The 27284-nt window shown below is 39.4% G+C and overlaps 1 protein-coding gene across 7 annotated transcripts in view; it reads left to right on the top strand.

The window, feature by feature from the left end:
• Positions 1–19600, top strand: part of N4BP2 (NEDD4 binding protein 2) — a 46947-nt gene extending 27347 nt beyond the window's left edge. For 6 of the 7 annotated variants that reach the window (XM_040554452.1, XM_040554447.1, XM_040554448.1 and 3 more), the window contains 10 exons: positions 458–2781; positions 4156–4241; positions 4968–4992; positions 6034–6275; positions 7668–7786; positions 9109–9247; positions 9351–9536; positions 11858–12026; positions 13836–13959; positions 14775–19600. In XM_040554452.1, the coding sequence (XP_040410386.1) occupies positions 458–2781; positions 4156–4241; positions 4968–4992; positions 6034–6275; positions 7668–7786; positions 9109–9247; positions 9351–9536; positions 11858–12026; positions 13836–13959; positions 14775–14820 (3460 nt within the window). In that variant the 3' untranslated portion in view covers positions 14821–19600. Of the gene's footprint in view, positions 1–457; positions 2782–4155; positions 4242–4967; positions 4993–6033; positions 6276–7667; positions 7787–9108; positions 9248–9350; positions 9537–10872; positions 12027–13835; positions 13960–14774 lie in introns of those variants that run through there. The other variant, XM_040554454.1, reaches the window with a different exon arrangement.
• Positions 19601–27284: the final 7684 nt, after the last annotated feature.

Genomic DNA, 27284 nt, shown 5'->3' with positions numbered 1-27284 from the left:
TGGTTAATTTCTGGACTTTTTTGTTTAGCATCTAGCAATCAGGAGAGAGAAACAGTCATTAAACAGAAAAAGTTACCATGTTTGTGGCTATGAAGGAGGAAATTTGTGGCAACAGTGTTCCACATAAGTGCATGATGGGAATGGGGAAAGAGAGACTCCTGGGAAAGTATTCTTAGCACCTTGCTGAACTAAAACAGGGTACTTACCAAAGAAAGTTCTGCTTTGCTTAGCTCATTGCTTTTTATAACAGTGTTAAGGTTTGTGTTGTCATCTTAAATTTGTTTTCCTCTCACTAAGGTTTTTCAGCTGGATGATTATAGCGTGTCCTAAAAGGTGGCTTATGATCTGTAATTTTTACAATATTAAATAGCCAAGGCAAAATTTAAAATGTGGACAAGAACAGGTGCTTAAAGAAAGTCTGAAGTGGGTTTATCTTTCATTCCATTTTGTTTTTCAGAGAGAGAGAGACGCATTCTGATATAAAGGAAGAAAAAATACTTGCTTCTGATCCAGTGCCTCTTGAATCAGCTGAAGATGATAAACATGTTTCCGGTTCTTCTCTAACTTTAGAAAGTAACTGTACTCCTGAACATCTTCAGAAAGAGGAAAAAGAAATGGAAAATAACTCAGTGGAACACAGTACTGAGAACAGCACTGTTCAAGATGACTTGAATGTTGATTTGTCAGGTTGTGTAGAAAAAGAACTGCCCTGGGAGAAAAAAGAAGAAAAGGGAGAAGGAATGGAAAGAATTACTGAAACAGAAGTGGATGAGGTTGAGGTGACCACAACTGAAGAGACCTTACACTTACATATAGGAGGAGCTGAGGAACACAGCAATAACAACATTCTCAAAGTTCAGGCTGAAACTGAACAATGCAGTGAAAAATGTACGGAACCAGAATCAACACAGAGCAGTAACATAGTGGAACCAAGCAGTTCTGCTCTGGACAAATCAGGGAAACCAGAGCTACTAAACTTTCTGGGTGACTGGCCTGTACAACAAACAATGGGACAGAGAGTCAAAAGAACTAGAAGACTAGAAAAGTCTTCTCTAAAGAATGATAGGGAAGGTAAAACTCCCAATCCTGAATTAAGTAAAGAGCAAGCAGGCCTATCTGATACCTGTACTGTTGAAAAAGGACAGGAGGAAGAAAATTCAGCCTCTAGCTGTTTCTCTGTCAGTTCAGATATAGTTGTACCAGAACTGCAAATGTTAGGACATTGGCCTGTCTCCAGCTCATTAGAACAGAGACAACAGAGGCCAAGGAGAATGAGAAAGACAAGTCTAAGTCAGTCTGATGAAGGTAGAAGTACTGAAGGTGATGTTAATAAAAATGCTCTTGAGACTTTAGATGTGCTTCGTGGGACACCTGTGAACACTGCAGAACAAGAAGATACAAAAGGGTTGCATTTTCACCAACCTGAAACAGTAGCTAGTAAAACAGTTGGTGAGAAGAAAACCCAGCAAAATAAGAGAACAAGGAAACATCACAAATTAGCCCTCACTTTTACAAACAACAGTTTGCCCCATCCAAAAGAAGAGGAACAGTTGTCTATGCTTACTTCAGCAGAGGAGAAACATGATGTGTGCTCATGTAGACAAATAAATAGCCATTCACAAACTGAATCACATGATTTTGCTCTCCTGTGGAGGTTAGAAAAGAAAATGCTTTTTCCCGAAACTGTCAAAGTATTGCATGGCAGACTAGATGGCTTTAAACCCAAAGATGTGGATAATACTTCAGATTCTCAGGAAAAAATACCCTACCGAGTCATGTACGATAAAAGCACATTTGTGGAAGAAAGCGAACTTACCAATATTGACGAGTCTGAAAAGCTAAATATGCTTTGTAAGCTCTTTGAGTCTTTTTCATTTGAAGCTCTGAAAGACCTGTATGAAAGATGTAACAAAGACATAGACTGGGCCACAGGTCTGCTGTTAGACTCTGATGAAAAATTGCACAAAGATGTTGATAGTGAGTGCTTTCAAGTAAGAGAAGCTGAGCCAGTTGTTGCAGACCTTGATTTCAAGGAAAATACAAACTACGATGAGAATCTCAAAAATGGCAAACACACAGAGCAAATCATTGGGACTGTTGATATTTCTGAGCCTTCAGAAGTCAAGAACTCATCAATCAACGTTGCAGAAAGTAGGGATACCAAGGCAATTGTGACAGATTCTGATGTGTCTGACTCATTTGCTGCTATCTCGTTGAATGATTCAGTGGAACTGAAAAATTCCAGCGATAAAGCTTCTAGAGATGATGCAGACAGCTCCGCAGCAGGTGTCATTGAGCAGTCCATGTCAAGAATGCAGACGATGGAGCCTGTAAGCCCCGTTGAAGAAACGCGAAATAAACTCTCAGCCTCAGAACTTGATGCAGGTTTATATGTACCCATGACTTCATCTCATGGTCTTAATGCAACCACCAATTTGAAATCCAAATTAAATAACGAAAGTGAAAGTAGTAACCCTTCAGAAAGCAATGCAGAGAATGCTGAAGGGACTGCTTTGTTACTGGAAATGGATCGTGCACCTCTGATGGGTCCTAGGAGTGATAAAGAACTGGAAACTGATAAAGACATGCAGGGGAGTACCAGGGAGACTTGTGGTAAAGAAGAAAGTGAAACTGCACGCAGAGATGAAGATAAAACCAAGTTACAATGCCCTTCATCAGTATCACCTTCAGCCTTCAGTATAGATAGCCTAGAACTAACATTGCCTCCTGAACTGGCACTCCAGTTGAAAGAAATATTTGGACCTGTTGGCATTGATGCAGGTATGGGCGTAATCATTTCCATATTTTGATGAAAAAAATACAAACAACAACAACAACCAAACCAAAACAAAAAGTTTTGGTTAAAAAACTCTTTCTTCCTTTGCTTCGTGCTTGTTTTTTTGGGAATGTATTTGCACAGTTCCTCATGATGTTGTTGCTTGCTTCTGTTGATCTCAAAATGGAACTGAAGCAAGCATGGCATAAAATACAAATGCAGTAGTGCTACTTTCTAATTGTGTCTTTTTGCACTTGCTTTAAAAGCATAAGAAAATATATTGGCTTGTTTGCCTTCTGAGCCATAGGCCTTTGAACCTATATTCAAACTGGAGGGTTATCAAGATGGTGAGGAAGATGCAAATGATGACTGGTTAAGAAAAAAGAAAGAGGAGAAAAAAGATTTTAGGCATCAGTTAAACTGGGGAAGAAGGCGAATGGTTTAGAGAGAAAATGAAGGAAGGCTATACTTAAAGATGCAAACAAAATGAAAAACAAACTATGGTGAAGAAAGCTGTAAGCAGTTTATACAAGAGTTAAAGACTGATAGAAAAAAGAAGGAAGGAAAACATGAGGAGTGTAATTTATTTTCTCTCCCTTTTTTCTGTTCTCTGAAAGATTACTTGATGTGAAACCCTGCATACCTGATGGTGGGCTGCTCTTCTGCATTCCATGCCCACCCCCTCCAAAAAAGAAGAAAAATTACTTGTTTTTGATAGCAGAAAGGTGTTTTATTTTGTCTTATATCTGCCCTGGATTTTTATTTGACATATGTGTACTTCCTGACCTTTTATTTTTTTAAGAGTGGGAAATGTAACAATATTAGAAGGACATTTTAGGGAAAATACATATCATGATGATACCATGATAATTCCTGTTGTTTCCTTTAGAGTTAGAGGTGATACTTGTAGTTCAGCTTCCCTAAGTTTGTGTGTTTGAAAAGAGGGATGTGAATACTATTGCACAGTGGCTAGTAATGCTGTATTACTTGAAAGCAGCTGCATGTGGACTGCAATTAAATAGGGGAAGTCGTGTTTTCACAAATGATACTGGAGTTGTAAGTTAACAGTGGCTGTGGAAGAGAAGGTACTGCTTGAAAAACAGGAGGAAGAATGTAGTTGTTCAGGTTATATTTCAGCAAGGTCCATTTAATATTAACTTATTTTTCTTACTCTTCTGAATTTTTGAGTACTAGATAATGAATTCTTTGTGGCTTTTTTTTTTTTTAAACTTGGCTGTTACTGAAGATTTTTTTTAGGCATTACAGTTTGTGCAAAATCTCCAGAATTCAACTTAGTAAGTACTAGGCTATTGTACTTTGGTTGCTTGGATAAATTTTTATAGAATGCTTTAATGAGTGTATTTTCTTTCTTCTGCAAGGATCACTGACTGTTGAGGATTGTGTGGTTCATATTGATCTGAATTTGGCAAAAGTGATTCATGAAAAATGGAAAGAATCTATTCTGGTAAGTAGATTTCTTATGGTATGATGATGTGCTATGTCAGTCCGTTTGGCTCTATGTCTCGGTCTGAAGGCGTTTGTAAGATGTAAATATCTTTGCGAGAACAATGATAAAATACAGTCATATTTTGTGAAATATGTGGAGTATATCAGTATGCCATAATTATCAGAGCTGTTGAAAGACAGTTAAAGGGATGAAGGAACTGCATGTTACCAGTATGTCATCATGAAAATAAGATCCTTGAAAACAAAGGGTCATAGTGTGAAACTTCACTACAAGATTGATAAAAATTCCACTGGACAAAAATTATTACTGGCCTTTTAACATTTAAGAGTAATTCTTGTATGAATTATTGTGTACGCGAAACATCTCCATGTACGTTAATTGAGAAGAGTTCTCTAACCTCCATTCTGCTGTATCCATATGAAACTTGGACTGCTTTTGGGCAAAATTTTTGTTTGGTTCATTTCATTAAAGTTACAAAATCTTAGCTGTAGGGCATGTTCCTCCCATTGGCGTGTTTGGAAATACAATTCTGTCTTTTAAAATTAACTTGTAAAATAATTGTCTTAAATATATTTCTTTTGAAAATCTTATATTTGAGAAATACTGTGAAACATTATTTTGAAGCTAGGTAGGCTTATCTAGAAGCTAATACTTAAAAAGTTTAATTGTGAAATGCTGTGTTTATAGCTTATTAATGTTCATGTTTTTCCTGTTTTTATTTAGAAGCGTCGGAGGAGAGATGAATCAGGTAAGTTGTCTACAGAAGGTATGCCATGTATTTCTTTTCATTGTAAAAAATACTTAATTCCTATTGTTAAAATATTTAATTATTTAAAACTTAAGTAAGGTTGCAAATACTCTGGCTAGTGAAGGATGGATTCATTTATTAAGCTAAGCTTTTTCTGTATTGGTCTTGGTACCGTTTACCGTTCTTTTATGGAGTTATAGGGGGGAAAAAAGTTAATTATAAGCAATACCACTGATCCTAAGGAGATAAAACCAAAAAACATACTGTTTTGTGTACTTGAAAGAACTTAAAGGGAAGCTCTGGCTGGAGTAAGACAGCTGTTTGATAGGATTTTTGTAATCTCTGTGGGAAGAAAAGGTGCAGCTAGAGAATTCCTAGCAGAGGAAGATGGAAGAAAGAGGTCAGGCATACAACATGCACACATTGCTGCCGTTTTTAGAGGATTTGGTTAGTGCAGGAAGATGTATATCCGTGTTCAAAAAGTGCTAAAGTCCCTGGCGATCTAGTTTCTAGTCACTCAACTACCTGTGAAGAAATGTTCCTCTACAGCATAATCCCACTCCTCTTGCATGGGACCTGGGTGGAGACTTGGATTGCGATGTAGGTGCAAAATCCCCACATGAATGGCCAAACAGTGCTGCTATCATTAATTCCTAGAAATGTGAAATCAGGTTGTTAAGCTTCTGTCAGGTTATAGAGGGAAGGCAGGTGAACATGTAAATACATGTTGATAATAGTCTTGTAAAAGCATGTGTCAACGTATGTGCAGGGTTGTTTACAGCTTGGAAATTCTTAGCACTTGAAAATTTGGTGAATCTGGGAAATCTACTGGTTTTGCTTTTGTTTTAGAAAATAGGTGAAGATGATCAGACAGTCTTTGGAAAAAGAAGTGAGGAAGGTTGCTTTCTGTTTTAACCAGGAATAACATAGCTTTAACAAAGACCAAAACACCTAGGGTGGAAAACTTTGTAATTATTTTGGCTTTGCTTGTATAAGTAATCTAATCATCGTTTTGTCACCTCATTTTTATTGCTTTTGAAGGTTCTACACTGATTCAGCAAATAGATATGAATGATTCAGAAATGCTGTTATCTCAAAATGTGGACAATAAAATGCAGAAGAAAAAAATGAACTGGCTTTCAAGCTCATCTAACGACATACAGACTAAAAAAGCAACATCAGAAATTTTTCCTTTCATGGATCACTGGAATGCTCAGACTCAGAAAGTTTCTCTCAGACAAATAATATCTGAAGAAATAGCCATGCAGGAGAAACAGGACCTGGTATGGATATCTCCATTTTTATGTAGTATAAATTCCTTACTGTTAGTAAAACAGTATCTTACTTGGTGACTCATCTTTGTGCTGCTGATTACAGCCTGAATTTGAGAGAGAAATGCATGCCAGTTAGTGTTACTGATTACAGTGATACATGCATTTGCTTGTGGTAGATTTTTATTTATTTTTTTTTCAAATCTAATTTTAAAATTAATATTTTGATTGTTTCACAAACAGATCATGGTGCTTTTCACTATACAGGTTAGCATTTGCATTTGTTTGAATTGTTTTTTTTTTATTGCTGACTTAAAAAGGGATGATTTCTTGCACTTTGTAATGGAAGCAATATCAAAAAAGTACTTAATTAGCTTCTTGCCTTCTTTATTTGGAAATGGATTGAATTTGTTTTAATATTTTTTCCCAAGAAGAACCCACAACATTCCTAACAGATGAGCCATTAAAATAAATATTTAAGAATCTCAAAGAATTTTCTATACTGACTTGTCAGAAAATAGGAATATTTTAGAGATTTTTTTTTAGTTTTTTATTTACCACACAATTCCCATACAGTCTGGTTGGCGTATGCATAATACTGCCCTCTACTGTGAGGCAATTGTTTAGAACAGGCATTTTTGTTTGTAATTGTCTCTGATAAGTAGCTGTTTCTAAAGCTTTGTTTCTACTGCTAAAGAAAGCTAGATGTTATTAGCTAGATGTTGCTAGTTTGAAAGAATGGCTTGTGGATTCTTTCCTTGAACTGCATGTATGTGGCTTACTGATAATGGTAACGTATTATCCACAGATTTGGATTCTTGGAGCTTGGCTTTGTTCTGACCATTTTTTTCCCTTTTTTTGTAGTCTGAGTGTTGGAACGATCAGTCTAGTTTAATCTAGGGTATAATTATTTGTTCTTTTCCACATAACTTCACAAATGTGAATATTTTTTTCATAGTCTAGTTTCAGATGATAACCTACATCAAGACAAAATTGCTTCACCTACTTTATAATAAAACATTGCTTCAACCCCAAGCCCTCAGTATCATTTTCCACAGGTACCTGAGTAGAGAGGTGGACTTCATACAAGCTTAGCATTGGGCTGGATAGACTAGCAGCAAAATGCATTTGTAAACTGAAATTCCTCCTAAACATCCTCCTTTTAAGTCCCTTCAAATGACTGCAGCAGTGTGTAATACAAATCACCTGTCTTTGCTTTCTTATCATCAGATCAATGTGGCAGGCTGATACTGAGGTGTTGTCATTGCTATGGGTGCATAACTACTGAGTGGATGTTTTTTTTTTGAATCCTAACAAATAGCAGTATAATTGGATTGGCTCCACTGTTAATATATTTTGTTTTCATCATGAGCTTGCAATATTATTTCTTTGTCTTCTGGGTAGAAACGTGTTCCTTCTATGGCTAGAAAAGACTGTGCCGCTAAACTGAAGGAGAAGCAACTTTTTGAGATGTTTCCAACTATTAATCAAAATTTCTTAATGGATGTCTTCAAAGACAACAAGTAAGAAATCTTTAAAGTTCTTTATAAAACTGGTACTCAGTAATGCACAGTTATTGTCTTAACTATCAACAGTTAAGGTACAGCAAATTAATGGCTTTTTCCGAACTAGCACTTTGCTTTTTGTAGGTTTAAATAAAGGCAAAAGTAGCTGGTCTTTAAAAGAAAAAGGGGTATGAAAACTATATGTGTACACCCGATTCTTGCTTTGAGGAATAGGCAGTTTCACTTACCAGAAGAACGTTTCCGGCTATTGACGTCGGACTGTCAGTGGAACTGTGTATTTGCTCTAGAGTCAAGGTGTAAACAAAGTAGGAGAAATTAGTAGAGGATTTAACAGTAGATGCACAGAAGATATCATCCAGCCTAAGAAGAAAACTACCACCTGATGTTAACTGCTAGTAGTCTCATGGTTACTGTAGCAGCTCTGAAGGAAAGAGCCATCTCTTTAGCTCTTCCTGCTTGTATTCTGTTTCTCTGTTCTTCATTATATTTCTGGGGTGTGTGGCTACCTTCTTAAATCTAAGTTCCTGTGAATTAAACTTCTTTTCAAGAGAAACTTCTCTTTTTCATCCTTGGTCAGTTGAATGCGTGTCTCTACATATGGGTTTGCATGCCTATTTGTCAGTTTTTCTGCTTGTCCAGATTGTTATCAAAACCTTTCCTTGTGGAATGTTTAAAGCAAGTTGTTTATCCACCTCTACACCTCTTTCACTGTTTTTCATATTCTAAATTCTTTTCATAGTGTTGCCTTTCCCAAAATCTGTCTTTACTTCTGATCAACCTTTCTCTTGTCTGCGTACTGAGCAGCAAGAAGAATAAAGAAGAAGAAAGGGCATACTGGAAATCTGGTGGCAAATGATCTCCTATTCTTACTGCGTTAAATTTAACACAGAGATTTTCCTGCATAACAGTTCCAGAGAACTGAGCTGGTTTTAAACTAGATTGTACTATCTAACCCCATCCAGAGGAGATTTAAGATAAAGTAACTTATACAGCCCAGAAGACAGTGTTTCCTTCTAAACTGATGTCAGTGTTTTATTAAGATATGATGCAATTTACTGTAGTATTTCATAGTCCTTTCAGTATTCAAGTGCCCCTTAATGACATCTTAGTCGACAAAGACTGCTTGTGCATTGGTGGCAGTAATGCAGTACAGTGAGTTGACGAGCCTTTTTGTAAGATGGAAAATTCCATTCTTGTGCTTTATTTTCATAGGCATTTATTTCTGTAACTCCATGAAGGTCTGTAGCATGTATTTTAGTAAATGTAGCAGCTATTAATATACTTGAAAAGTCACAAATTTTACCTATTATACTTTACAGCTATTCTTTAGAACAGACCGAACAGTTTCTGAACTGTGTTCTGGAAGCAGATCCTGTAAAAACAGTTATAGCTCAAGAAAGTGTTCAGCAAAATGAAAATGTTTCTTCCTACAGTGCTGCAAAGAACCGTGAGAAGAAGGTACTGTGTTTTTTTTTAATAGTAATTACAAATAAATCCAAAGCCATGTCAGTGAAAACACCCTACAATACATACTTAGATTCAACACTGCAAATTCCTACAGGCAAAAAAAGCTAAGGAAGAGGATGATGTTTTGAGTGAAATATTTCAAGAATATGAGTATCCACAATATGATGATTTAAGAGCAGAAGCTTTTCATCACCAACAAAAGAGACAGGAATGCTTGAAAAAGGCTGGGGAGGCCTATCACATGGGAATGAAGTCTGTGGCAGCGTTTTATGCACATCAGGTAAACTTAAATGTTGTGCTTTCTTTCTGAATTTAGAGAGACAAATACTAAATTGGAAGTGATAAAATTGTGCCTACTGCAGCTGATAAACTTGCTCAGTTACTGTTGCCTGAGTGTTATTTCGAGAATCGTCTTAAAATTAAACTCACTTTCATTAGTAATGATGCTGACACAGGAAGCTAATGTAACGAAATTCAGTGTGAAATCTCATGAAAGATGATATTTAAATGCTTAGTCAGATACGCTCATTTTCTTATAGATTGCACTCTCACATCTGCACGCTTGTAGGCACCAAGACTTGTGTCGATGTGGTCTGAGTTCACTCATGCATTACATGGAGTGCAATGAACATCGACTATTGAATCCTTTAAATGTCCTTTGGGTTCCTCTTAACTGGTGAGGGACTGTTTCTGGACACATCTTTTGTACTTTTTAGGAATCAGGTATTAAGATATGATCTTTTGCCTCAGAATTATGCTTATTTCGTCCTCTGTAAATGTTGGACAGGAGTACTGTTTGTTGTCTTTGTGTCCTCGTTTTGGATATCTTTATGGCTACAGTCTGTCTTCCTGTTGGTATGAGGTGGTGTGGTATGCCATGCTTTTTGCCATTTGTTTTTGGAGTTTAGATCTGCAAATCAGTCTTGTGTACTCTGGCCTTGGAGCACAAGCTATCTGGTCTTGATTCAAGCACAGTTCTTGGCATATACTAGTTTGATTCCTGTTCATAGAATCAGAGAATGGCTCAGGTTGGAAGGGACCTTAAAGATTATCTAACTTCAGCCCCTCTGCATCATTGCTGTTGATCTTGTTCTTTGTTGTAAGTACAGAATGATTCTCTGTCCTTTCCTATACACGTTTTCATTTGTCTTCACACAAGATACTTTAATTCATGCATCATTCAGACCACTCTTAAAAATTATAAATCTCTAATTCTTTTCAAAGGCTGTAGCTTTCCTCTGATCTAATGGCATATAAAAGAAAAATTTGGCAAGAATTTCCATTATAGAGCCATTTAATTCTCATCTATGAATTGCATTAGGAGAGAATAAAAATGAAACAATGAGTTGCTTGAATTTGCTTGTTATCTTATAAAAGCTTCATGTGGTTGGTATAAATGTTTGGATTGTTACTGTATATGTAGGAAATACTGAATACTTGTGTCTTTATAATGAGCTCTTTATGTTCTCAGTCTATATGTTCTTGAAGTTTGGGGAGGTTCTGAACAAGGCTCTGCATGATTTTAAATAAAAATGTAATTTCAAGTTCTCCCTTGCTTTTGTTCATAGACATAATGACAAGTACAGTCTGGAAATTTATAATGTATTTTCTTTTAGGTAATAAAAAGGCAAACTAAAGTACCTTTATTCATGAAAAAGTACTTTATACTTGGTGGCCTTGGCCTGTCCTGGGAGTCCTCTGCAAGTGAGAGTTATGGGGCTGGTGTCTCTGGTCTGACACTAATGTACTTCAGATGATCCATTTTAAGAAAGTGTAAGACAGTCTGTCACTTCTGTTCTCTTGAGCCCTTGTCAGTCCAGTACCCGGAGTTAAGACTTGCATTTCCTTTCAAACTGTGCTTACAGATCTTCAAAGACATAATTTGTTGCTTCAGTCTCTCAGATTTGATCACTGCAAGGTTTGTGGGAAATAGTTGGTGTTTGTTCACTGTGTAATGTGAATAACCCTGTACTGCTCCTTGCCCCTAATTCCAATAGGGACTATACTGACATTGTTAGTCATAAAAGCTGTGAAAATTATTGGGAGAGATAATAGGCGACCATCCAAAAAAAAGAAATAAAAAATGCTTAAGTGCTTGCTCTTCTTGGTTAGACTGATTTTTAGGGAATGTGTTCAGAAGAACTAACCTCAAGTATAACACTCAGCAGGTTTTTCCTGGGCAATTAAGCAGTTTCTTTGATACTGTTTCATTAAAGTTTTAGTGACATATTTTCAGACACTAAAATGCCATTGTTAGGATAATAAATCTGAAAATCGTCATGAAGTGTAACTTTTTAGCTTATGTAATGATGTTATGTTCTCTTGCCTTTTTCTAGTTTTTTCCCTTTCTCATGAAGATTTTGTTTATAGTTTCTTCTTGGTGCCAGCTTTGAGTAGTTCTTAACAAACAAATTTCATGAAATCCCCTTGTGCATAGGTCTCACTGAGCCTCTTCCAAAAATTGTGTTGTGATTATAAATTTCACTGCTTCAAACTGTGAGCTAAAAGCACCCTGCCAGTAGTGTCGTTTTGAACCCAACAACCAGTGTGAAGCTTAGGTTATGTCTCAGAGTGTAATAGTTGATGTGCTTTTGAATAAAGGGTCGCCTTCACGAGCAGAAGATGAAAGAAGCCAACCATGCTGCTGCTGCGCAGATCTTTGAGAAAGTAAATACTTCCTTGCTGCCTCTGAACGTGTTGGATCTGCATGGTCTCCATGTGGATGAAGCTGTGAATCGGTTGTCCAGAGTGCTGCAGGAAAAATGTGAAGGTAGGAATGAGCTAATAATTCTTGTCCCCTAGAAGTTATTCTCCTCATTCTCTGCTAAGAAATCACTATATATGGCAGTATCAGAGGGTCTGAGTGTAATCTAGTACTATGTGAAAACAGCTGGCTTCCGTGTTGTTTTATTTTCAAAGTTCCCCCATGGAAATTGTTTTCCTTGACAAGGCAATGATTCTTTTTGCTCAAAGCTGCCAACCTCCACCCCCAGCACTTTGCTTCTTGTTTGTAAATCTTACTGTTGCTTCTGTTTTATCCTCTCGTTATTTTTTTTTTGAAGACTTGATCTGTCCTTCATGGCATTTGTACAGAGATGGTAATGCAAACATTTGTGTCGTCTTTGCATTGCTTTGTCAGAACTATTTTGCTTTTTTTTAATCTTTAAAGAAAAATCAGTATTTTGGAATACTAACCACAATGATTAGATTGTCTTCAAGTTTTACATGACATTGTGTGGTTTAAGCTGTCTTTCAGTAACTGTTGTATACATTTGCCAGTAAGATCTCTTGAGATCAAAATACTGCTGCTTCCATAAATGACATTTTGTGCAGTTTTGCTTGAGGGCTTGTTTTTTCTCCCAGTGGAGTGCTCAAGTGATTCATGAGTGTTCTTGCTGTAAAAAGATACATTTTCTGCATTATTAGTTTACCCTATAAATCTAAGCACACTGGGAATGCTTTTGTAAGAAATATTTCTTATGCAAGGTACCACTGCACAAAACTTTCTTTTTAATATACAACAGCTACTCCACACAGTAGAAACAAAAGTGTTCAGTAAGGCTTAGATAGTCCTCCTTTTTCCCTTGGTATAGGTCAAAGCTAATTAAATTGCATTCTCTCGTTCTACTCCTGAAATTAACATTTGTATACTTTAAGGTGTAATCTAATGCTTTTTTAGAGTTTTGTGAAACTACACTTACATCATGAGGTTTGGAATGATGGGAGGGGCTCATTGCTCAGTCCTAGTTCTTGAAAAGAATTCATCTTCATTTCCATACGTGGGAAAGGGATCAATCAATATGGGCGCTTAGCACTGGCAGAATTAAGAGTAAACTAACACAAAAAGGTTGAGAGAGAAAGAGAGAGTAGGTTAGGAAAGATGTCAATGTGAAGTGATAATCTTGAACTGACAAATCTTGGCTTGCGAGAACCCAACTTCATGTATATTTTTTCCTCTCTTTCTTAATCGACTTAGGCTGATGTGATCTCTAGGCTAAGAGCAATTTCATTGCGTATCATAGCTAGATAAACTAATAAAGCTCATGATGTGCTGATCTACTGATTCACGTGCTCCAACATAGCAGAAATTACTGTCCAAATAAGTGTGACTTAAATGTCAAAAACTCTGTGGTTTTATATTTTCCTTCTTCTTCCTTTCTTTATCCATTAAAATCTCATTTGTTTATATGCATTATTGTCATTTAAAAATTAGTGTATGACGTCTCTCTTTTTTTAATTTTGCAATTTAACTATATTCTCATGGGGTGCAAGTTCCAATTAAGGAATAGATGATAGAAGCAGTAAAGCTGCTATGAAATTAGAAGGCGTTTCTGATGATCACATCATGCATATTGCAAGCAATCTAGATTTAAAAAGCTTGGCTGTATTTTTCTTTCAGAGAATCTTTTTCAGAGGAAGACTAATATGACCTTTTATAAGAAAGGTGCATAGCTACCATGGGAAAACGAAGTTCTAGATCACTGGTGAAAGTTTTCAGAAAAATGGATGTAAAGGTTATGTTGAATGCCAGGTCTCAGCAGAGGGAGAATTTTAACCGTTACAATCCCTGCTATTACAGAGTACCAACAGACAGGTGGTAAACCTTATCTGTGTGTTATCACGGGAAGAGGAAGCCATAGTCAGGGAGGAGTTGCTCGCATCAAACCAGCAGCTATCAGATACCTCACAAGCCACAACTTCAGGTGAGTTTAGATTTTTGTTAGTGATTCATTTTTTCTTATCCCACATTTAACTAACTGAAATTGAAGTCTGTTTTAGCGTACTGCTAAACCACTAAACAGATCAACGCTGGTCTGCTGTTTCATAAGACCAGTGCCAATTGCATGACACAACCATCTAAGAAGGGATACCTATTAAATTTTAGATCGTTTTCTCTGAGGTAGATGAAAACACGATGAATTAAAGTTACCTAAACATGGCTTAATTATCTTTTTCCATTCAAGGTTGCTAGCTTTAATGTGAAGAGTTGTTAACCATGCTTTTTATTGGTCTCCAATATATGCTTCAGCTCTCAGCTTCTTACATGGGACAGCAGTTTAGCAGGTCTGGGTTGGTGTCATTGTGTTTGCTGCCTTTTCTTTACAGGGGTGTATGAAGGTGACTGTGAAGGTGGGACTCAGAGCAAAGACTTTTTTTCCATTTCCCTCTCACTTTCTACAGAAAACAAGGGAGAAAACGTATTTTGAAAGAAGAGGGCATAAAAAGGGAGTAGGGAAAAAGGAGTAGAATGAATATAACCAAGAATATTGGACGACCTTTTTGTTTTTTAAAACTCTTCCTTCCAGTTCCTGGTGTTTCCAGCTGTTTACCTCTCCAGACCTTTATAAAATCCTCCTTTGCTGTCACATCTAGTGGACATGATGCTGGTTTCCTGACTCCCACATGCACATATACTTGACTGAGAACCTTATCGCTTTCCATATGTTTGATGAGGGCTGAAGGAGATGGCATTGCACGTAGCGCTCATCTTGAAGCTTCATCTTTTCTCATTTCACAGGTTCGCAGAAATAAAACCCGGCTGCCTGAAAGTCATGCTGAATTGAAGGGTTGTCAAGAAGAGATGGGGAATACAGAAACTGAGATGTTGGATTACAGCTAACAACTTTTTGAACAACTGCAATAATATTTTGTAATCTGTTTTAACGGATGGTGTTTTTTCAGAAATGGTATCGATTTACAGCAAGTGGTCTTGTCAGTATATTTCCAAGAAAACTTTCATGTCAGATGGATCTTCTTTTTGAATCTGCACAGAGACGACATTTTACAGGTTTTGGAGTCTTACAAATGCAGATTAAGAATTCTGATGAGCGTTATGTGATGTTTTAAAGGGAAGTTAAGGTACAATTTTAAAATACAACTCTTAACATACCCAGCCTATGACTCTTTCTTCACCTTCATCCATTTAAATTGCAGTGGATTCTGTGCTTTTGAAATGTAGTACCTTGGACTTTTATGATTCAGAATTTTGTGCAAAACCCCTCAGAAGAGCACAGGGAGGTGGGAACTCAGCAACTACTGATATTTCAAATCCAGTTACTGTTGAATGATAAATACGTCCAGATTTCAAGAGTCTGATTTAGTATTTTTAGTGGTCATTTTGTGATGGCTTGACCAGTTCTGTTGTCCTTACTCCATTCTAAACTACTACTGACACTGATGGAAGTTACATATAAAGGACTGTGCATTAAGACCAGCTGTATGTTAGGTATGTTTTACAGAGTTACTGTGATACATTAAAGGGGAAAATACAACACTAGTTACATCTCTACTCACACATAGATAATGCTGTAATTTTGGAAAAAACACTCATTTAAAAAAAACAACTATTGGATGAAAATTGTTTCTTCCTTTTATGTCTTTTATAATGGAGCAAAATGAGTACTGTTTCATTTTACAGGTGTCTAATGGTGATGTCTTCATTCTGTGTGTATTAAATTTGGTAATTTTCTTGTAGTAAATATGTTTATCTGTGAGACATTTTAAATGTAATTTTTAACATCAAAATGAATGCTAATACTGCAGTAGTAATTGCCTAACTGGAAAGTCTAGGAGTACCAAAGCTACTCTGGTGGTGGTGCATCAGCATTTAAAAATACTCCTGTTTAAAAACAAAGACAAACAAAAAGAACAGCAAGAAAAAATAGAAACACCTGTACTTTGTCAAACATTTCCAATAAGCAATTGGATAAGAAAAAAAAAAAGATTTTTCATTGAAATATTTCTTAGAATACATTACAACTTACATCTTTGCCTCTTAAGAGGCATAAGAATTCTTTAAACAATTTGATTTTTTTATGTAAGACTTTTTTTTTTTCAGAACAGATATGAGTTGTGTGTTAGGAATAGTATTAATAGATTAAGGATTAATAGGAGAGTCTTTCATTTTTAAATTACTTCCCTAGAAAATTTTATCAAGGAACTACATGCATACAGAATTTGTATATGAATCAATATGTGTGTGCAAGTTCTGCCATTTGTGTGCACGGGTAGTAGTAAGCAAGGAACTTCTGTGAGAAAAGCTGTGCACAGAAACAGGTTTCATTTCAAAATGTGTCTGTGTAAGTTGCTGACAAACTGAAAGACATGATGTTTCTTGAATATCCATATTTGCTGTAATATATACACAGTGAACACAATGTACAGTAGATCTAAAAATGAGTTTGTCATGCTTCAACACAGTTATCTTTTTATGGTGATTTCAAATGCAAGAATAGCTTGAATAATATTTAATCAAAGAGACTCCTACTGGAATAATAGATTGCTGTAAGTAATAAGTTTTATGTTTTTGTGGATACTTAATTCATCCAAATTGTTTCCCTTTTTCTCCTTGCTGGGCTACTCTGGCAAGCAGTGTTTGAAGTACAAAAGGTCTGGGCCCCCCAAACAGCACTAGCAGGGCTGTTTAGGCTACTGCACGACATCCTGTGTGATCAGGCCTGTGCTGTGTCCTCTGTGACAGTGCCTAAAATGGACTGAGATGTCACAAGATAGCAGGTCACCTTGTTATCAGCTGTCCAGGGCTGCAGACCTTTGAATTGCTTAAATGGAGCTTGGATCGTTCTTTTGAACAAAGAAACTTCCTTCTGCTTCTGAGCAGATTGCCCATAGTGCTACTTCTTATAATGAGTGGAGGTGCAGCTCTTTGAGGCACCTCTTTAAAGCACAGACCCTGTTGGTTGGCCTGAGTGGCAGAGTTGCCCAGCAATGGTTCTAGCATATGCCCAGAAGTGTCACGCCTCGAGCCGCTGGGTGCCGAAGCTCTGCGGTGATGTGCTTGTCCACGGGGAAGTGCCCGTGCTTCTGGTTGTTTTGGGAGGGGGCCTGATTCCCTCAGTACATTCGCACCATTCCTGACGTGGACAAAAACAGCGTAGATTTCAGTTCAAAAGATGAGCAGAAGAAGTTGTTGTCTTGCCCATCTGTTCATCATAGCCTAGTTGTTGACGTGCTTACCCTGGAGGTGAGAAATGCAGCTTTTCACCTTCTTCTGGCTTAGCAGGGGGACGGCGATTGCACTTGACTCTCACTTCCCCAGAAAATGCCATAACCAGTGCGGTCGGGGTATTCTTGAAGTGCCGCTTTCTGAGCCTCTGTCAAACCTGCTCCTGCAAGCTAAAAATTCAAGATCAAGGGGGTGAAAGAGATTAAACTATAGGAGTGCATAAACAGTCTCATGAAGAGGGCTAGGACTCTTAGAAAGAAGCTGTACCTGCTGAGCTTCAGTGTCCCTCCCTATAATTATTTTCTCTCTTTATTCCTATTTGGTTAAATGCATAAATACGTTCAAGGCAAAACCTCAGTTCCACCCTTACTGGAGAGTTTTTTCCCATCTGTCAGAGTCAGCAGAGAAGTGCATAGCTCAGGAGCAATTTGGAGTCCTTCTTTCTCTCCCTCTGTCCGTTGTCCTTTTGGGTACAGGCATGCATTCAGTGAGGTACTCTGAATACCTTACCTGGTTATATGTTGGTCATTTTCCTAATTAAAAGTTGTTTGATTACAGGCTGAATTTTGATGACAGACGATAGTTTAAAATTGTAATGCAAGCAGAACCAGTCTTGCTTTTATTGAAGTGGGAGATAAAACCTCCCTCAGCTTCAGTGGCTCGGGATGAGGCACTGCAGCTCCAATTCAGAAAAAACATGATGAGCTCAGGCTTTTTCTTCCACAGGAGTTGAAGTGTGTGCTTAGAAGCTTTTCTGAGCTGAATGCAGAATGGAGAAAGATGATCAGTGGAGAGAGAGAAAGTAGGGTTTTATTATTAAGGAACTCCATGCTTTCAAACACTTGCCAAACTGTCCATAAAAACACATGGGAATCCTTGTATTTCTTTGATTGTTTTTATAATGGGATGAATATTTTATAGTGGGATGAATTATTTCAAATATAGTTGTTTGAAAATGGTATTTGAAAGTAGGCTACGTTTTAGAACTTCCAGCCTTTCTGATGTCTTTTCCAGTTGCATCAGTGAGAGTCCCGAGGTATATCATGTAAAAATCTTATTTTTAATTGAAGTAGCATGTAGTATTGCCACCAGCACTCTGAAATAATGTGCGACTTTTCAAATACCTATATTGTGTACCACTTTTTAATCTATTATTCAACAGCATGTGGTTGTGATGACTGCTGTCCTCTTAATACATGACTTTTTGTTTCTTTTTTTTCTTCTATGAAACATGTTAATATTTAGTCCAATTTTTAATTTAGGAAATTTCTCATATTTTTTTTTTCACACCAAATTTAATGCTAGTGCCAGCATTGATGAATAACCGTACAGTAAAGAAGAGAAAGCAAGCTCACAAGTACAATGGAGATGGTTATTCTCTAAAGTAATGTGGGTGTTTAAAAATATATTTCAGTCGATTATGAAAGCAGTGGGGCAAAAGTGATTTTTAAAAGATACCTTGATAATACTTGGATGAACTTGGATTTTGGTTTTAATAGTATGTGGTATGTTGTTTAAAGGTAATGTCTTTATAGGCCTGTTGAAGGACACCTCAGGCAAAGTTTAACTGGCGTTTTTTGTGGCTGTGGGAAACCAGTGTGACTTGGGAGTCCCCATTTAGACAATGTCCGGATGCCCTAGTTTAACCTGGTTGTGAGCACGTACAGTGTTTGGGGAGATCTTTGCAGAAGGTCGGCCAAACGTGTACTCTGAACAAGGTCGCGCTTGAGGAAGTGAGGAGTAACCAAATTGTTATTTCATCTTGCCACAAAATACGGTCGGTATTTAAGAAAACAATTTTATTGTTGATAATAGCAAAGAAGGATCATCATTAATGTACTACGATAAATTATACATAGACTCTATGTTGCTCATGCTTATATCTTCTAATGCAATTCACGTTTCTAGAATAATTCTGCTCTCTTCACAGAGCTGGGGAGAGGATATAGTATGGACATTGACAAACAAGTGTTCATCACCACAGTTCCTGTGTATGACGATTACTTTCTTTTTTCTTGAATAAAAATATTTTTAATAAAAAAGAACTCCAATGAAAACCCAACTGATCATGCTATTTCAATGGTATTTCAGCTAAATACCCTGCTGAGTATCAAATGACTATATGAATATGCATGTGAAAAGACCTAGTATTGCAGCTACCAGTTGTAAAAGCTTTTAGGACCAGTACGTTGGAAGATATCAATGTCTATTTTTAAATTAAAATTAAAAAAAATATTTTTTTTATTTGTATAAAGTTGTAATTTTGCTGTTAACTATAACTTTCATTTTTTACTGAAATACAATTTTGTAATTTGAATTTAGAATTTCTAATGTGAAAAGGAATTTACAAAATCTAGTTTAATAAAGAATTTTTGCCACAAGTATAGCCTTCTGTCTTTCCTTGGAAGACTGCGTTTCAGCTCGTATCAGATTTTGTCAAATAGTAGACTTGGAGTTCTGCATGAAAGCCACTTGTCCTGACTTCGGGATACCATCTGTAGAGAGAGAAAGCAACCATCTGCAGGCGTAAAAAGGAACAGATTTGTGGCCTGGTTTTAAGTGATGTGAGTGGGAGCTGAATGCTCACATTACTGAAAATGAGGGTCATGGTTTCAGGTTGGGTTTTTTCTTTTTTTTTTTTTTTTTTTTTTTCCCCCCCTGAAGTAGCTGAAGAGAAGCTGCTTAGGCCCAGCTTATTGTGTAGGAGAGCACGGGCAGTGGCATATGTCAGAGGGGCAGGTAGGAGCACTGTAAAGATGGGTTATCAGTGGGAGAAAGTGTGCTGGGTAGACCTCCTTTGGTGAGACCCCTTAGGTCAGAGGCAATAATCGGATGGATTCTGAGGAAGAGCAATTGCTGTATGATTGTGGATTTATAGCTAGCAATCCTAGCTTTTCCCAAGGCTGCTCTGTGCAGATTGAGTGCGGGTATTGCTGTATCACGTTCCTGCAAGTGTGGAAAGACACCTGAGAGCGAAGTGCTGGCTAGAGTCCAGCATGTTTTATTAGCTCTGGTTGGGGACAACTGACTTCGACGCGAGCTGGCTCCTGCAGAATCGTTCCTATGATTTCTTTCCCTTATAGCTTGGATACGCTGCAGAAACAAGCCAGGTTTGTGCATTTGCACAGCAAAGCCCTAACTAAAAAAAATGTTCAAGAGAGCAGGGAAAACAGGATTTGGAAACATGAAAGCTTGGTGGAAGCTAGCTTAGATTTAACATGGCTGATTCTGAGCCACAGCTACGTACCACAGCCTGAGTAATGTGTAGTTAGTTTTTTTCATTACTTACAGACTCCTATTTCTGGCAGCCAGGGCCATCTTGGGGATGAGTTTCTCAAACTGCAGTGTTTTAAAGTGGAGGTACTGCTACTGGACTTGCCTCCTCCCCGGAGGCGGGACAGCAGTGTTTGTACACAGTGCTCAGCGCGGAGACCCAGCATGGCTCCTGTCCTGGCTACAACAGTCCGTCCTGATTCGACAGCTGCTGATTTGGTTATGCCTTTACTTCCTTGTGTGCTGGGCCAGCTCCGAGCTCCTCTCTGCTTACAGCCGGGAGTTTTCTCCTTGTTGATTCTCTTGGGATTTCTGAAAATCCTTCTGCTTTTTTAAATACGAGAGATGGACTATTCTAACATGTTCTTACCTATGGGAATGGTTTGAATGTTATAGTCGAAAATTAAAGGGTAGTAATTTTTTAATTATTATTTTTACAGGCGAACAGTAAATTTCAGCCCAAATCATTAACATACAATTAAAGGTGGGATGTGCTGGCGGAACACATCAGGTATTGTGACAATAGGTGGTGCCCTTGCTAATGACATAGAGCGGTGGTGGAAGCAGCTTTTACTGTGCCCTTCCCAGAGCTGTTGTTTCTCTGTGTGAGGTACACTAGAGGATGTTATTACACATCACGTGCTGTTTGTTTCTTCCTCAGAGGAAGAGTACTGTATTCAGGGTATTGTTTTGGCGACTTTTTTTTTTTCTTTCTTTGCATATGGGTGGGGTTGGGCTTGTTTTCAAAAGGTTATTGCTGTTCTTTGCTGAAGATGGGCAAGACCTAGAAGTGCGTTTTGCGCTTAGATCTGGAGACGATAACGTTGGGTTTTCTCCTTTAGCTGCCCTGTGCTGCTCTTGTAGCTTGGCTGTCTGGCTGCTGTTCAGAGCCTGGCAGGGAAAGAAGTTGTGCTGTTCGGTGGAGTCCTGTGCCGCCGTGGGTGTTGCTGGTGGCAGAGTCATCTTGAAAGCTCACGGGGAAGGAGACTCCTGATTTTGTTTGACTTTGTGTGTCAGGGAGCCTGGCTGGGCTAGCTATGGCTTCTTACCAGTTGTCACCCGATAAAAGTTCCCCTTTTCCTATAGGTTGTGTGGTTTCTACATGTCCTGGAGCTGGGAGGTGCTGTCTTTTGAGGATTTTCTCAGAAAGCCTTTCCCACAAATGGGGCCTGTGTTTGTCTGGAGTGCCAGTTGGGAGCTTTAGCTTTTTAGGAGCGTGGTATTTAACAGCTCTCTTGTCTCGTGACTTTGAAGGCCTGAGAAAGGCCTTGCTAACCTCATGGTGCCCCATTCCCCTCTCCACCCTTCTGCCAGATCCAGGAGCCTTTCCCAACCTCTGGGTTGGTTTGTCCTGTGTTCCTGAGGGCTGGAGAGTACCTGGAGCACTTGGGATGATGAGTCAGATCCTCAGCGTTTCCCTCCTACACCTTAATGGAAGATATATCGGGGGAAGCTACAGGACACAGAAATACCCTGTAAGCTGTAAGATCTATGGAGGTGTGTGGATGGTCCACATCCGAGGGGCATAGTGCCTGAAAGAGCCATAGGGAAAGCTGAAAACTGGATCCAGAGGTCAGCCAGCATCAAGAGACTGCTGTGATGAAGAACAAATGCTTACTATGGCATGAGGGACTTTATGTAGGAGGGTGGTTGGTGACGTGGGGTAGACGTGGATGCAGGTGAGTTGGGAGGATGGTAAATGCTAGAGCGGATCTGTAAGAGCTGATAGGGAAAGGTGTCAGAGTCACAGAATGACTGGGGTTGAAAAGGACCTTGAAGATCATCGATCGGTCGTGGGTGGGTGGGTGGGTGGGTAGTGTGGAGGTGTCCAGGAGACCCTGGGGTGCTGCAGGATCATGCAGTAAGGCACCCTGTGTGGTTGGGGCACTACTGCCGGGGCAGCCCCGTTCCTCCAGCCCCCACAGAGCAGCACTGATGTATCCAAACCAGCAGCTCGAAGCAGACTGCTGCCAGGATGCGCCATTCAGAGGTTTTGCTGAATTAAATGCATGTGGTAGGTAGAGCTCAACATCCTGTGAGTAACGTGTTTTGTCCCGTGGTCAGGTTCTGTTTTTATTTGTTTTGTATCTTGTTTTGTGTGTTAGCTTCATTTATGTAGCTTTCATATTGTAAGAGGGCTACACATCTTTCTCTTGACTGAGATGAAAACTGTGCTGCCGATTTTGAGGAAGGGAAGGACTTGAAGTTTTGGTAGCTTGTTGGTGGACAAACGGGGCTTTTGGCATCCGTTCAGAGATGAAAATGTAGGCTCTCTCTGCCACTTTAGGGTTTGACAAAGGCAGCTACGTATCCCCAGTGCCACCAGAGGTCCCCACGACCTGAGACCCTTGTGCTGTCATGCTATCTGAACTTGCTACCTGAGCTGCAAAAACAAAAAAGACTGAGGCAGCTTTGGAGTGGAGGCAAAGGATAAAAGACAACATTTTGGTTTCCTTCCCATTGTCCTAAGCTGTTTTGTATCCTCTGTCGTGGTGTTGGGTCTAAAACTAGATTTGTGTCCTTGTGAGTAGGAATGCTTTTCATACGGCTCAGGAGACATTTGACCTGACTTGCAGCGTGCTAAAATAATAGTAAAATATTAAATGCTGATGCATTTCCTCTGTCTGATCAGGATGTGATAGCTGCTACTTTCTTTGGGCTGTAGGACATTTGAGTGTGGCAGTGCTTCTATGACAACAGTTGTTTTTAAAAGCTTTGTAAGCAACCACGTGGATCGTTATTATTTTTGTATTATCTTGAGAAACAGAATCTCTTACCTACACTCCATGAAACACCGCCATGGCTGGCAGCAAACGCTGGACAGCAGAGCGAGCAATGGAAATCCTGTGCATGTGCCACAGATTTAATCATTGTGTTTGATCTGTGAATGGGAAGAATGGTTGTATTGTCAGGTCAGGCTGTGGGAGCATTATGTGTTTGCTTGACTTCAGCTAACTCAAAAGGCATTGCCTCCAACTCCCACCTCTAAAAGTAGTCTTCCTCACCGGTGCATCACCCTTTCCATTCCAGATTACCCTCTTTTACTGTGTCTGCAGTACCAAGTAGACAAGCCACAGGGGAGCTCCCTGCCATGACAGACCTCTTCCTCTTCCCCGGGAGAATGGAAGAAGGAACCAGCGTTTCCTCAGTGCTTCTGGCCTCTTTCAGCTCTTTCTTCCCCTGCTTCTCTTTGCAGGGAAGCACCTCAGCTTTGCGGCCCTTGGGCAAGGCCAGGGTGGTGAGGGCAGGAAGCTGATCTGACCATGAAGCCATGAAGTCCCTCAGCTTGGGCACGATTTCACAGAGAAAACCACTGGATGGAGCCTCCTTCATGGTTTCAGCAAAGCCATTGGGAACATTCTTATGTTAAATCCACATGGGGGGCAGGAAGTTCAGGTGTCCCTGGTTAGAGGGAATATTACATAGGTCAGACAATTTACAGAAACTGATGTGGGCTTGTGCTCATGCCACACTGTGTGGAAGCGTTTGCTGGCCAGCCTGGGTCTGGGCTCTCCTCCAGGCCTGCAGTCCCCAGCCAATGCTCTGTTCCCCTGGGGGCTGCAAACACCTCATAGGGACCCCATAAACCAACGGCAGGAAAACACGGGTACAAGTCATGTGTCACACATGGAAGACATTTATTCTGCTAATCAGGCTGGCGGGTGTTTGGGGAATTAGGATGTCTACCTGATTTTGGGGAAGAATACTGAGTTTTGGGGAAGTCATGTGGTTGCTTTTGTGATAGACTGTTTTAAGATGAAAGCTGGGGGGAATTAAGTAACCCTCAGTATGGTACCTAAGCATGCTTCCCTTTTAGGAAAGGGGAAGTAGATTTTTAAGTTACTCTAAAGGAGAGCACTTCCCATAAGTTGTCCTGACTGCCACTTCCCTCCTGGCGTCACAGGAGGAATTATACCACAAAGCGATCGTCACTTTTCTGCTTGTCAGATAACAAGAAAGGAAAGACTGTAAACATTAGCTTTGTTGCATGGCATATGCCACTGACAGCCACATCTCAAGAGAAACATCCCAAAGAAATAGGTAATCCGTTCACAAATTAAAGGCAGTAAAGAGTAATTCTGTTGTTAAGACTACAGAATACCGAGGTCTCAAAAAGCAGGGAGATCTCTGCTTGCTGCAGCTCCACGAGGATACGGGTTCAGTGTACGGAACAGAGCTAAATCGGTCTTGAAAGGAGGCATGATGTAGCTGCCCACACCCAAGTTTTGGAGCCAAACCCAAGTCTGGTCACCATTTGCACAACATGGGGTTTTCCGTGTTAGGCCTGAGAGGTCTGCACTCAGACATGCCCAGTTCAGTGCCTCACACCCGTCTCAGCGCTGCTGCACCCAGACACTGGGTGGCCCAGGGCCTGATCACCAGAGCAGGAGTAGCTGAGGGCTGCTCCACGGCCACCTGAAGTGCGGGACAAGCCCGGCGCTGAAGGATGATGTTTCCATGTCACGATGGGGACCGATCTGCTGTTGCAGGGCAGATGGAAGTGCCCGTGGCCCACCCTGCCCAGTGAGTATACTGCTGGTGGCCAAAGCCCAGGCTCCTTTGTAGCAGTGCAAAGCCTCTCCCTCCACACCGGAGCTGCGTTGGATCCTTTGGCACACCTCAGGGCAGAGGCAGAGCCTTGGAAGGGGCTTGACAGCTGAGGTTTGAGAGCTGAGCTGAGGGTTAGCCTCACGTCAGGGTTTGGGTTCTGTGTTATCACCACATGCTTCAGACTGTGCCACTGCAACACCAAGCTGAGGGGGGCCTAACCACCGCGTTAGCTTGCTTAGAAACCAAAGCCTTAACTCACCAAGGCAAAGTCATGATATATTTTACCAAAATCCATGTAGGAGTTGCTTGTGAAACTGCATTTTCATTTCCTCTTTCAGAATTAGTTCTCTGACAATGAGTAATTCTGCAGATATTTCTATGCTGGGTCCATTTTAGACACCTTTGCGATTCTCTCCTCCATGCTGTAAGGAGGTCCCCCTTTCTCTGAGGTATCTGTCCCTGGGAAGGGGATGTGCTCACCCCCAGGTTGAAATGGGTCTGGGCAATGTACCTGACCTGTACTGCTCAGGAACTCAAGGGAAAGCAAATCGCAGCATCCCAGTTTTCCAATGCGCTGCTGACATCTTGACTGTACACATTTTTTCCTGCTCCCCTTTGAAAATGATGATTAAAAAAAAAAAAGTTTTTTATCGAGTAAACACACACCTTGTATGTTGTTTATAACTTTGGTGATGTGCCTAGACGTGAACAATTTGCTTTATTTTGTGTAACATAATGGTCACTTCGGACACAAGAAAGGCTCGTTGGGGCTAAATACAATGGGCATCAAGAGTGTCATGGTTTACTTCCTGAGCAAATCTGAGAACAAGGAAGTCAGGCCAGGGTAACAGGAACGGCTTCCTTTCTTGATCTCAAATCCCTTCCCAACATCTGCTTCCCACTAATTTCTCCAAGTCAGAGAGAATCAGTGGATCAAGGGACAAACTTGACCTCTCATTGTAAACCACCCTAAGCCATGACAAAACCCTGGATAATGTTATTTTACATTATTGGTAATAAATCCTCAGTTACTTGAGGTTTAAGACTATTTTTTTGCTGTCAACTTAGTCTTCAATGCAAAAAAAATATATATATAAAATTTGCAACCCTCCACTCCACCCCCATAAATATTTTCCACAACAAAGTGTTTGTTTCTGAAAGTCCCAGTTAATGACTCATAGTGAGTTTAAAAAAAAAGGAGAAGCAAGGTATTTTTGAATGTATTAACAATATTTTCTCACAGCCAGCTGTTCCCCTTCGTTGCACAGTTTGAAGAGGTGAAAAGGGGCAGAAAAGCTGCAGCAAGAAAGACAAGAACAATGTCAAAGAAAAAAAATTATCAAGGGAAACATATCTGTTAAGCTGCAGTGTTGTACCTGACTTTGGAATTGTGTGTTGTGCAGTGAGTGTGGAGCTGGGGTGGTCCTCATGGCATCCCAGGTCTCTAGGAAGTGAAGTCATGGAGCAAGTGCTACACAGCATGTGCATACCCATGAAAAGGCTCCAGTATTTATTCAAAAACTCCCCAAAAATGAAAGAATCAAAAAAAATCCACCCTGACGTTCAAATATTTTTAGGAAATTACTGGGTGACGATGCTCCAGGAAGCATAGTGGAAGAAAATGGGTGGAAATCAAGGCTTGTTAGAACTTTTTTCTTATTCTACAGTCTTGTTTTTTCACAGAACTCATGATTCAGGAGTTGTTTATGAAGTATTTCACAGATTGATGCGCTCTTTATCCGAAATGCAGACTGCTTACCCAGATGGCCTCACATCTGGATTAGTTTGCAGAACAAAGCAGAAAAAATAGTTGCATTTAAAGTAGTTCTATCTGTAGCAGACCTAAAAGACGTTTAGACTTCACCTAAGACATTTGTATCAATATAATTTGCAACTGGTAGTTATTTCTCTACTTCTGACGAGCCACAGCATTTTAGTGGAAACATTTTTAAATGTTTGGGTGTCTGGCTTTCTTTATCATGATCGCAATGGAAACTTATTGCCTGATTGCATGCACTGGTACTGGGAAACACAAACCTGGTTAAAACCAGAAGAATAGGTGTTTAATGTGAAAATTAAGTGACATGAGTTCTCACGTAAGTTATTGAAGCCCCTTATCCAAAATTTTGTCTCAAATGAAAAGGAGTATTGAAGTGTTTAGGACTAGACTATTCCAAAAATGCCTTCTGTGAGCTACCTTTTCTTACCTTCATCCCTACTGATAATTAACTGAATTCATTT

This window comes from Cygnus olor, chromosome 4, assembly GCF_009769625.2.
Source record: "Cygnus olor isolate bCygOlo1 chromosome 4, bCygOlo1.pri.v2, whole genome shotgun sequence".
Classification (NCBI taxonomy): domain Eukaryota; kingdom Metazoa; phylum Chordata; class Aves; order Anseriformes; family Anatidae; genus Cygnus; species Cygnus olor.
This window is presented reverse-complemented; position numbering and strand designations above follow the sequence as displayed.